This window comes from Anabrus simplex, chromosome 4, assembly GCF_040414725.1.
Source record: "Anabrus simplex isolate iqAnaSimp1 chromosome 4, ASM4041472v1, whole genome shotgun sequence".
NCBI classification, from domain to species: Eukaryota; Metazoa; Arthropoda; class Insecta; order Orthoptera; family Tettigoniidae; genus Anabrus; species Anabrus simplex.
This window is the reverse complement of record NC_090268.1, coordinates 45056175-45069386: the sequence shown is the minus strand read 5'-3', so window position 1 is coordinate 45069386 and position 13212 is coordinate 45056175. Positions and strand designations below refer to the sequence as shown.

General features: G+C 39.7%; 1 protein-coding gene across 1 annotated transcript in view; it reads right to left on the bottom strand.

The window, feature by feature from the left end:
• The window catches only part of SLO2 (slowpoke 2), a 525845-nt gene extending 513653 nt beyond the window's left edge, over positions 1-12192 (bottom strand). Inside the window, exon 1 of the mRNA XM_068227345.1 lies at positions 12068-12192. Coding sequence (XP_068083446.1) covers positions 12068-12192 — 125 coding nt within the window. The remainder of the gene's footprint in view (positions 1-12067) is intronic.
• Positions 12193-13212: the final 1020 nt, after the last annotated feature.

Here is a 13212-nt window from a genome sequence, read left to right as displayed (position 1 = left end):
CCCGAAAAATATTGAAATATGGAGATAATTTCAATGACGGTGCAGACTTTCTTTTCTGGGCAGCGGATTTATAAACGGTATGTCATTTCACAAAGAAGATTGCACAATCGCTGCTCAGTTTTGAGAGAACTTCAACTTTGGTCCCATGACATATTCGTATCTCGATTCTTTATACATTAAGTAGCGCTTCATTTCTCGATTATAATCAAATCTCTCCAACACGATTTTTACTGGCATTAGGAAAAAGTGCCTCTCATTATAATTAAAACGCTCCATCTTTATTGTGAATTGCACTTGACAAGTGACCGAGCCGTTATAGTAGAAATTCTCGAACTCGATTGGGAATGACAGTAGACAATGTGGCGTGCCATTATCGTCAAAACTTATCCAACGTGCACTTTACATCGGAATCAACGTATGGCGTCCTCCCCACTTTGTTTCTCGGATAGTGCTAAGAGACATGCAGTTTAATATAATCTTACTCACTCCATGTACAGTAAGTTAAGTGACGTAGAGATCCGTATACAAGGTAAAATACCGTAGCGAAGCACGGGTGCATTTGCTAATGTACGTATATAAATACAGTTATAGGGGGTCCGCTGTCTGTAATTTCGTTTGTTTTGCCAATTTTTCAGATAATTACCCGATTTAAGACAACTCAAGACCGTATCAGTAGTTTTTAGCTTTCGTGTCTATTTGTCCGTCTGTTTGTTTGTCAGTTCGTTCTACCATCACTGCGAAACGGCTGGATAGATCTCGAACAGACTTCAGATATAGAGTCTACTTATCCAGGGGAGTGTTTATATAAGGATATTATTTAAAAATCACTATATAGACAGGGGTATATATGGAAACCACAACAGTTTTCTTCTATTTTCTCTCTTACTATTGATTTTCTGTAAAATCCGTGGACTACATGTGAAATGTCGCTTCTTATTAAACAACTTTTCTTATGTACATAATTTCACTTGTATACTGGATACTCTTTTCTTTGGGGGAAAATTCCAGGCTGTTCAAACGTATTACTTTTAGGCCCCGGAAATATCGAAAAATGGAGGCATTTTCAATGACGGTGCAGATCTTCGTTTCGTGGTAACTGCATTCTAAACCGTAAGTCATTTCACAAAGCAGATTACGCAATCGCTGCTCGATTTCGAGAGTTCTTTATCTTTGGTCCTATGGCTTATTGTCGTATCTCAATTCTTAATACTTTAGATAGCGCTGCATTCATCGATTATATTAAAATCTCTCCAACTCGATTTTGACCGTAATTAGGAAAGGGCTCCTGTCATTATAATAAAAACTATCCATGTCTATTGAGAATTGCAGTTGGCATGTGAGGCTGCCATTATTGTAGGAACTTCCCAACTCGATTGTGAATGACATTAAAAAATGTGGCCTGGCATTATCATAAAAAGTTCCCCAACGTGCACCTTACATCGGGGAGCGCTAAGACACATGTAATTTAATATAATCTTACAACGCGTGTACAGAATGTTACGTAGAACTCCGTGTACAAGGTGGAATACTGTAGCGAAGCACGGGAATATTTTCCAGTATCAGAATATTCATGGAAGTGTTAGTCGATTAACAACCTGCTAGGTACGAATTTATTGCGGGTTAGGGTAAGCCTTCACCTACAATTATTGGAGTGATCATTCAATGATTTGATTTAATGATTACTGAAAGTTGGCTGAACTTAGAGACCTATCAATGTCTCATGACTCACCGGCAGGTAGTTCCGGAGAGAATCAGCCACATATGCTGTTCCCAATTCTTTCTTCGCTTCCTGGCATGCGCTTCCTTTTTAAAACTTTGTGTGTTCCCCTTTGTTCGTGTCATTCATAAGCCGATTCAGGCTGCCTCCTTAAGAACAGTATGAAAGAGGGTAATGAACCATTGAATAATAACATTAAGAAGGTTAATGAACCTTTGAAGAGCACCGTGAATATGATTAATGAACACAAATAAGAAATTACGATGTATTTCATGTTCGCTTGTCATTCATTTCCTTAACCTGATGTTCTGAAGATTTTATGATAACCACTTTGACTGACGGGTGCGTACTGGGAGTTGTTTGATAATTAAATAGGGTTATGACTGAGATATAGTCTTTCCTGTCTATGATAAAGATATCTTTTCTGAATTCACATAGAGTTAACGTAACAATATGTGAAACTATAGAAACTATTTTCAGGCTGGCTGACAGTGGGATTCAACTCATTTTCTCTTCTCAGCTGTCCTAATGATGCTATTTTAGACCGAAAGTCGTCGGAATCCTCGAAAGAATATAATATAGACAATCCCTATTATTAATTTATTATTATTATTATTAAAAGTACATCACAATTGGGAAATCCAGCATCATCATATACAAATTTACACACAGCTTAGGTATTTCCAGTGCTTATCTCTACGGTTCACAGCACTATAGTCTGAGCTTACTACTAGGTTAACATTACACGAGATAATAAAGTGACGTTAAAAGATAATCACCCAACAACAAGAACTACAATACAAGAGTACAACAAGCAATTCCATGGAAAGAAAATATTAGAATAAATAGTACTAGTTTAATATTCTAAATCAAGCATCATCATACGCAAATTCACACACAACTTAGGTATTTCCAGTGTGATAACATTCTCCCTTGCGTTGTTCCCGCTAATTGTCGGCATTCGCTTCCTTATTGGTGGGACCGGGCGAGTTGGCCGTGCGGTTAGGGGCGCGCAGGTATGAGCTCGCATCCGGGAGATAGTGGGTTCGAATCCCACTGTCGGCAGCCCTGAAGATGGTTTTCCGTGGTTTCCCATTTTCACACCAAGCAAATCCTGGGGCTGTACCTTAATTAAGGCCACGGCCGCTTCCTTTCCATTCCTAGGCCTTTCCTGTCCCATCGTCGTCATAAGACCTATCTGTGTCGGAGCGACGTAAAGGAAAATAGCAAAAAAAGAAAAAAAAAACTTATTGCCAAATGTTAAAACTCTTTATTCTCTCCTTGATCATGTTCAAAGATGGAAATGTGAAGGAGCAGGATCCGTTTTCAATTCCACTCTGCGCTACTTGTAGGTAGCAAGCTTGTATACCGTGCCTAATTAATTACTTTCCTTGCCATCTCTTCCAATGAGGGCCCTTAAAAACCATCTAGTATGAGCGTTATACTAGCGTCATAGCCACATCCCCTAGTCTCATTAACATTATGTCTAGCTGTTCCTATATCCTTATTTAGAGCGCTGTTGTCTAGTTGCAAGCGAAGAAAGTTCATTTAACATCTGGTACCGTTAAAATTTATGTTATGATCCGCCCTCTCAGTAAAATTAGCGTTTAAGCAGTGGTGACGGTTTGAGAATCTGCCTGAAACGGCTGTGAAATGGGAGCTGTTCGTTAATCTGTACAATGTTACGATTAGCTACCGCTACCATTGAAATCAGGCGATCTCAACTACAGTATGCAGCACACAAACAGTACTGCAATTACAAACATGCTCTGAATAACACTGAAGGTGAAGACGGCAACACGTAACTGCGTCGGAACGCCGCATGTTCATAATGTGTTCCTTCATGTCTCATGCGCTGCTCGTAACGGCGCTGTAGATTGTCGAACAGCAGAGGGGTCACGAATGTGATACGGGACCGTTAAAGATGTGGGCCCCCTCAAATACAATGCAAAACCTATCAAGAACTTATTTTTTTTGGAATTGGCTTTACGTCGCATCGACACAGGTAGTTCTTATGGCGACGGTTGAGGTGCTGGCCTTCTAACTCTAACTTGGCAGGTTCGATCCTGGCTCAGTCTGGTGGTATTTTGAAGGTGCTCAAATACGTCAGCCCCGTGTCGGTAGATTTACTGGCACGTAAAGGAACTCCTGCGGCACAAAATTCCGGCACTTCGGTGTCTCTGAAAACCGTAAAAGTAGTTAGTGGGATGTAAAGCACATAACATTATTATTATTATTATTATTATTATTATTATTATTATTATTATTATTATTATTATTATTATTATTACGGAGCTTTCGCGGTAAAGAGAGAGGTGAAAGAAGGTGTGGGCTGGAATGGGTCTTTCTACGAGAATCAAATATTCATTTAAAACTTTAAAATGAAGGTTATATTTCTTTTCAGAAATTTAAATATTAACAAAAGATATTTTCTGGTACAGGTAGTCAGGTATAAAATAGCAATTTAGATACAAGAATGGAAAACCCATGGATAGGTAATTTACGAGTATTGAGCTTCAAGCTCCAAATGAGGATGGTTGCCTAGTTGTACTTCCTCTTAAAACAACAATCACCACCACCACCACCACCACCACCACCACCACCACCACCACCACCAAGCTCCAAATTTACAAGTTTTCAAATCGCTAATTTTGCGTTTAGTTAGATAAGGAGAGATATCTCCCAAGACAAATTTTCCAGAGCACTTTGCTCCAACCGTTACAATTTACAGCCTTCCAAAGGCACCACTCAAAGGTACTCAGAAATTTACTACAGAAATTCACAAGAGCTTACATACTCTACAATTTATACCAAGGAGACTGCGCTCCCAAACTCTTACGGCCTACTCAAGGTAACTTTACACAATACCTTTAAATTTATGGCCTCTCAAGGCGCAACCTACAATTTACAATTTAGATTACACAGGGGTATCTAGTACCCATCCTACTGGGCTAAATTATTGGCCCCAAACTCAAAATGTATTGTAACCGTTCATCACTATGCCATAGGCATGTTAGGAGGCTTAGTCAATCATATATGCCGTTTTCCGCAAAATTCTGCGACATATACTGTCGTAATTAGCAGTCTACGTGCCGAACCGGGATGCGAGTTGCGATACGCAGGCCCGAAGGGAGCAATTTTCTGCGCTGTATCGAGAAAAGGATAGCGTATTACCGCGGAACCTTGAGATCGCGCTCTCACTTCGTTCGAGAGAGGAGGAGAGATGACGCTACGCATGGAAATGTAGGTTGTAAGAGAGTGGGCTGAATTAAGGTGTGTTAAACCTCAAGAAATAAAAATCCTTGCTGATTCAACACCGCATTCATTGGTGCCAATACACCATAATTAACTGAAAAGAAGAAGAAAAAGACCACCTTTTTCTCAGATAATCTATGGAAATTTATCAGGTCTCATTCGAACCGACGTATTTAATGCTAATTATTGATGCACATAAACGCAATACTTTAATTGTGGATCGGTAATGACGCATGTCGTATAGTGGTACTTAGACTAAAGATGACTGCCAAGATCTGGCAACGTGAGGAAAAGAGTGGGAAGTCTTGCGAGATGAACCATGACGCGTGAATTTCTAAAAGGACGCTTTTGAGATTGTGAATGACCCACTGATCGTATTGATTTAAAATTAGATTAGTATAAAACAGGGGTCATGAGCTATAATTTGATTGCTTTCACGTCGCTGAAGGATTCCGTTTACCGGAGCCCAATCTCAATCACGGGCGTGGTCTACCACCTCCCCAACCACTCAGCCCAGATACTATAAATAAGACCCGGACCTAGATGCAGCATCCCATTGTAATTTGTGCAGCTACAGTACTTACGTGTCAGTAATGAACTATTGATATCAGTGTATGAAGTGCTGTGTCAAGGTAAAACATATCAGTGCGGTGTAAATATCACGAAATAAGCCGCGTGGTAGGAGATAAAGTACAGTGGTGATGAATAGGTCTTATTTTAACATTTAATCCTTTAAATATAGACGGCAGTCAATGTCGGCTTATGATGCAATCATCAGAGAAAGGGCAAACGCATCAGGTTGTTTAGAAGTAGTGAGACAGCCGATTGTATTCAGTAATTAACAGTGGCCGATTTAAAAGCATTTAAACAGTGAGTGACGCTCAGAAAAATGAAAGGAACAATATTCGTGATAGGAAGAATGTTTGCATACTCCATGGACACTCGTGCTAACAATTAGTCAGACTGTGTGATTAATGGGGAAATGAATAGTGATTTATGCAAACTTACCACTATTTGGGTTAGTCTATTTCTTGTTATAAGTGGATCTAATCACCAGTAGATTCTGTGAAAACACATACACAGTGTTTATTAACTAATTTTCCCATTTTTTGCCAGTATGTTCGCGAGTGAACATCGAACCCAAGAATTAGAATAAACGAGAATCGCGCCTGAGTGCCTGCATTCATATCTTCAGCGAACGTCTAGCGATTCCAACAACGGAAGACCACAATTCGGGACATGTATATTGTGAGGAGGAAGAAGAAACAAGGACTGTTTAAGAGTGGAGCTGTCGACATGAAGGTCTAAAAAAATCCCAGATGTACCCTCGAGATGACAGCAAACCACAAACAGTGTTCGATAAGTACATTTTTTGAATATATTAAACCACGAGATTTGCATGCTAGTATTAAATTTCATTTGTAAATAAAAATGTCGTAATTAATAATATTAAATGTAGGGAACACTATACGCATGTGACTGGGAAAGATTATTTTATTAATTGAATTAGGATTTCTTCTGTGATTGAAGGAAAATCACTAATACTCCAGTGGGCTTATTTGCATGAAGTAGTATATAGATCCCATAAATTCTTAGTGCGTGTGAAGCACATATTCGAGGAGAATAGCGCTTTAGCTAAATTTATAATTTCTTCTCAATGTTACTAACTGGTAAGGATCTTCATAGTAATTTGAATATAGACTATGTGTTCGCTTCACAGGGTGATTCAGGTATTTTATAAATCCTATATAATAAATATATGATCATTGAAGATGTTCAAACCGAGGCGTAATTTGAATTATATAGATACGCGAGTGAAATTGAATCGGTTAAATAACCTGTGAGAATAGAGCCTTCTCTATAAATGAACAAAATGGATTTGAGATGCAGTGGTGTGATGTGGGAAGAATGAGGCTTACGAAATGGCCCATTACTAGAGTAAGACGGATTTACGATGCAAGGATTTGTACGGTTCAAGGGGGACTGTGTTGTCTCCAAGAGTTTTAAACATTTGCCTGTAAGCTTTCTTTCATTCACCAATGCAATATCAATCCCATGCTAATGATACATTATGAGTAGCGTTGACAATTTTATGATTCTGCGAAGAACGTATTCCTCCCCATTTTTATGTACCCCATTAGCTCGTGATAGGAGTTTCAGATTTTTTTACCTCGGATGCTGAAGAGCTTGGGTTCGACCCGCGTTGGAACTATGGATTTAACCGATACTTTATGGCTTCACTAGGCCATATTTTCAAGATGTATTGATTGCTATATGTTTGATATTTTCCTATGTAATGTATTTATGTATTTCATTATTCCAAAGTGTTTATTGTGATGGGTTAGATACCAGCGTGTGTTGATTTACTTTGAATATAACAGGGTTAGGTAAACCCAGGATACGCGTATGTGTTCAGTATAATATGTAATTGATGTGGTCAAATAGAACACGTGTTTGATATACGGCGATGCAATCTCGTGCGTGACAAAAAATGTATTAATAAGGTGCATTAATTCCACAACCATGACAGTTAACTAATAATATTTAATGAGAGAATGCCATCATGACTTCTCGTCAGTCCATTCAGATAACAGATACCGTCGAGTATCATTGTTTAGAAATAAATAAATTTGCATACGTGAAATATGTACACAGTATCAGTGTGCGTTAATAAAGTGATTTAAAATATGCCAAGCAACAACCACAACTGTGAATAAACTGAAAGGACGTTAAGGCATACTTTATACAAATGATTGCTTTTAAGTTGATTATTTCTTTGTTTATATGTAATAATATGGCATTATCTCATGTACTTATCGCGTGATTCTATCAGTTTAATAAAACGTTCAGTAAATATTCTTAACAAAGATTCTTCTCATTTCATAATATTAATGTATTTCTCTTACCTTATAGAGAACCCTACTTTCGTTATATTTTATGTAGTGCCCATTTTTTTTTACACGAACATTCCATTACCCGTATGATTCTGAGCTTTAGTCGTTGACGCAATGAAAGTAGGGAGGATGGGATTTCGAGCCCGGGAAGTGATTTCCGAAGGTTCTCGTCCGGCAATTCCATTTATACATTTGTTTGTGAAACCGAATTATGTAATTGTTACCCTGATATTCCCGGGATGGGTGCAGTACGGAGGCGTACACTTGCGCTCCTTGATAACCAAGTTTAAAACCCTACTTGGGATCGCGGCCCGATGATACAGAGGCTAATCCAACACTACTGAGATGACTAGAAGGACAAGTTAATTCATGATTTACAGGAGAAAAACAGTTACAAAATCATATTCACCTCAAGATAAATTGAAGGGGAATTCGAGAGAGTAACGCACTCTCTATCCCCGATTTACAGTTTAAGCCTTTATGAAATTTTACAGGAGAAGTAAGAAAGTTCACATTTTAGAAAACAGGCGGTTACATAGTTAAATATTAAAACCTTCCCCTCGTGTCAGTTTGCGGAGACAGCTACAGAGATAGAAAACTGGTGGCCATTACCTGGACTGATGTTCTGCCTGCCGAAGAATGAGGAATCCCACCTCCTCTCTTAACACACACACTCAGTAATTCGACGATCTATAAGACAAGTTGACTTGAAAAAGCCGCAAATTTTATAACCGAGAGGAGGGTTCTAGAAGGCTCTGGACTAAATCCGAACATAACCTCTCATTTTATTGGATAATCAGAAAATTACTAGACACTTATGATTGGCTGAAAAATAATTACAGGAAATTTACCATTGGGCAGACTCAAAAGCTGGCGGGGTGAGAAGGAATTGTTGCAAACCTTGAAGTATCACAAATAATGAAAGTCAATTCAGTTGAGAAAACCTATAAACACAAAATTTCTTTAAATAACTATTTATTCCACCTTGCACCAGAGTGCATGACCTCAGTTTTTTAGTAGAGACATCTATGGAGAAGAGTGCGGACTTCTACATGTACCCCAAAACAAAACAAAGAAATCCAGTCAGTTTAGGAAACTTTAAAATAACATATTACTCTGTTGTTTAGTGGTGACATCTTCTGATCAATGTCCCAACTTCATACACTAGCTGTTTCAAGATTCGTTCGATAGATAGCGTTCCTTAAGGCGCTTCTTTTAAATGTGCGGGGTTGAGGTGTACTTCCCGGTATTATTATTATTATTATTATTATTATTATTATTATTATTATTATTATTATTATTATTATTAGAAATGCTATTCATACTTCAGTTGTCTACGAATTACTGTATTACATTCAGCAAATAACAATAACAAACCTTCATTATATAAACACATTTTGTTAATCCTTTATCTCACGGAAGGGTATTGGGTGCGGGAAAAGGTAGGTAAATCAAGAGTGCAAATAATAATGTAAATATAACAAATATAATTTTCATTTGTGAAATTAGCAGCAGATAATAAGGAATGGTACAGGACCTATTCAGTTTGTTTAATTACTCGTTTTTGGAGAAGTGGAGGCCGTCGTTATTTCTTTAAAGTGTTTAGAACTGGCCAACCATAATCTCATAACACTAGTCAGAAGAGGTCTGATATTTCGAAGAACGATTTTCCTTTACTATTTGTTGGAAGTCGCACGTACTTAGAGAGGTCCTAATGAAGGTACAGCAGTTGCCTAATTGAAAATGGGTAACAACGGAAAAAAAATCTCAGGGTTGCCGATGGTGGGATTCGAACCCATCATCTACCGAACGTAAGCTCACTGCTAAGCGACCCTAATTACGTGACCAACTCACTCGGTACTGAAAAATAAAATGTACAGTGTTCCTTCCTAATCTGATCAGTTAATCTAATTAGAAAGAAAAATACAATTATTAGTAGACGATGATTCAAGCTAGAACAGGTCTTAAAATGGTCTTGTGTTCCTGCAGTTGTGTTACAAGAAATAACAGATTCATTTTCCTTTTTAAGAATACTTCTGAAGGTTGCACGTTGAAACGAAAGACTTATTTTCCCATGACTGAATACTTGAACATAAACATTATGACTGCTCACATATGACGAATTTAACTTCGTAAATGGCAAACTTCCCACATTTCTCTTTCAGTAATGTTGGATCAACGTATTGTACCCTGGTGGGGTGTCAGCTGCGTCATTCAGTTATAATTATTTATTAAAGGAATACATTTCATATTCACTGTGCCAGAATATCAGACATTATATGTTGTAGGCCTACCGGCTAGTTCGGAAGGTATTGTGAAACCTACACAGACTTCTGTCTCAACGGGAGATTATGGAAAACAATGGCAAGTTGAAATTAGTTTTCTGAGAAATTTTAGCAAGAGGGAGAAAGAGCGGGATGGTTATTTCCGAAAATCCAATGTCTGAAGGCCAGGCGATATTTAGAACACGGAAAGTACGGCGCGCAAGATTCTTGTAAATTACCTCATGAGAAATCCTACGCCGAGTCCTGGGTTGCAGCTTGCAGTTGGTAGCAATAAGAATTATATGAGATTTCAAATTGTCGCTTAGCGGGGGTCGATGGAAAAAAATCGCCAAAAGAAACAGACAAGCCAACATGACATTATGGGAGGTGATATACGGATTGATTTCGCAAGTTGAATTAATAAAGAAAACTGAATATAGGAAAATATCAGGAAAATTTTAGAAGCATGACCCATTATTAAAAGTTAGTAAGTAATGGAGATTTACTGTCATAATTCTTAGAAATTGGTGACGCTATTCGCTGATTGGTTGAAGGCAAGGGACGCAAAAAATGGCGCCAAATTGCCCGCCAAGAAGACAGGAGCTAAATTCGCAATTATATTAATTACCACCGATAGAAATGAGGTAAAATTTCACACAGATGCAAGAAATATATTATCACATCAGTGTACCACAAGTTTAAGCCACAGGCAGGTCTGCGTGTAGTCAAATGTGGAAACTGGCGCTCCTCACTCTGTCATGGCCTTTCGTGAACCCGGAGAGGGGATGAAACTCATGTAAATATAAGTCCGTGCGGCTTATAAATAACTTGAAATTGTGTATTCAGACCGTCACCATGCGTAATTGTACGTTTCGTCCTGACACTTGAAATTATTTGTTCGAGCGGTCAATACGTGTCGCCCAGGGACTTGATAACATTGTACGATATGGTCATTACTTTCCGTTTCGTGTTGCCGAGACACTTGCAATTATTTGTTTGAGCGATCAGAACGTTTCGCCTAGACACTTGCTAAAGTTTGTTTGAGCAGTCACTATGTCGTTAGGATAGTGTACCCAATCGATTCCATAAAGTTTAGAGTAACCCGCAGTAACTGCCTACCGGCAAAGTTATAGCAATTCATAAACATCTGCGAAGATTTGCAGATTCGAAACAAGACCGGGTCGGTCTCGCGGATATTAGTAGACAAGGACGCCAATATTACGGGAGTGCCGAGTTCGGAAACAGAGTGTGTGCTGTTAAGGTGATAGTGTTAATATCACCACTTTCTAAATGCCATGAAGGAACGAAGATATGTATGTGTAAATTAGGCGGGTCAAGACCAGAAGTGTATTATTTCATTTAAATAAGTTCTGAATGTAAAATTGTCATTTGTTAATATTTTAATACGTAAACATGTGTAAAGTTCCAAAGTGCATTGTATTACTTCTTCAAGCTGACATGACAGCTAGCAGAATGCAGTGCTAAACCGCGAAGGCCAATGAGGCTTTTCGTCCGGTTTAGCAGACTACAGACGGAGATGAGTACAAATACCTATTCAATTATGTAGATTTGCTGAACGTTAACGGGGAGGAGGGGGAGATAATATCCTTTAATACACGGAAGAAAATGGAAAAAGCATCACCCAGAAGAAGTAGTGCTACATTGCTGAAATTGAACATGCAGGACGAGTGATCGGTTGTGATTCGATGATTGTACTTTCAGGTCCCTCTGACCGCAAGTTTGGACAACAATCAATACAGGATGTGCCCATCAGGAGCTGCAATACATTGATGAATTCGTCGAGCATGGAGTCAATAAGGCCCTGGATCGCTTCCTGAGGAATTCTGGCCCATTCTTGTTGCACTGCACGGGTCAGTTGTTCCAGAGTTGTGGGTGGCTGAGGATGGTTGGCCAGTTGTCGACCCATCACGTCCCACACATGCTCGATAGGACTGAGGTCCGGGGATCTGGCGGGCCATTCTAAGGTTGTGATGTCGTGGAGAGATTCTCTGGAGATGCGGGCATTGTCCTGCTGAAACATTCCATTACCAATGTTCGCCATCATGGGGACAACCACTGGATTGAGTACCCTATCAACGTAATGTCGAGCAGTCATAGTGTCTTCAAAAAGCACTAATTGTGATTTCAGATTAAAGCCAATAGCTCCCCAGACCATAATGCTTGGTGTTGGCCCTGTGTGCCTCTCGACAATAAGATCTGGGCGGCCCCTCTCCCCGGTACGTTGGCGCACACGATTCTGGCGGTCACTGCGGGCAACACAGAAGCGGGATTCATCACTAAAGACGACCCTATGCAATTCCTCGACCCACATCGATCTTTCTCGACACCAGGCCAGCCTTACACGTCGCTGTTGTGGGGTCAATGGAACACCTTCTGCAGGGACACGGGCTCGTAAGCCAGCTGCACGCAGGCGATTACCAACTGTTTGTTGTGTAACGTGGGGTGCCACAGCTGCTCGAATTTGCGCTGCTGTTGCATGGGGTTCCATCCGGGCCATCCGAATGATGCGGCGATCCTCTCTCACAGTTGTCCGTCGCGCTGGGCCTGTGCTAGGTCTACGAGTGTGGGTACCTTCATTTGACCGCTGCTGCCATACACGTTGTACCGTAGATGCCTGTGGGCCAACACGTGCAGCGACAGTCCTTAGCGATAATCCAGCCTCACACAGCCCAATTATCCGAACCCTCTCAAACGGGGGCACTTGTTGATAGCGTGCTATTCTCTGACGTCGAGGCATGTTTGACGGGGAGCACTTCACTGGACAGACTGCAAGTCAATTACCCTACACCAGAGTCCATATACTGGAGTTAATTCCTCCGCGACCAATCACGTGGGGAGACCTGTAGCAAAAATCCAATGGGTCTGAAACTTTGATCGTTTACATACCTACATGCCATCGTTCTGTATCTTGAAAATCAACACAAAAGGCCAATGCATTCACGGTGTTGCAATTTCCATTTTTTTAAGTGTTTGTAACTTGAACGTCAAGCAATGCCGCTTTACGGTTCGTACAATTTAGGTAGACAAAGGGACAAATTAATATGTAAATAATTATATCAAA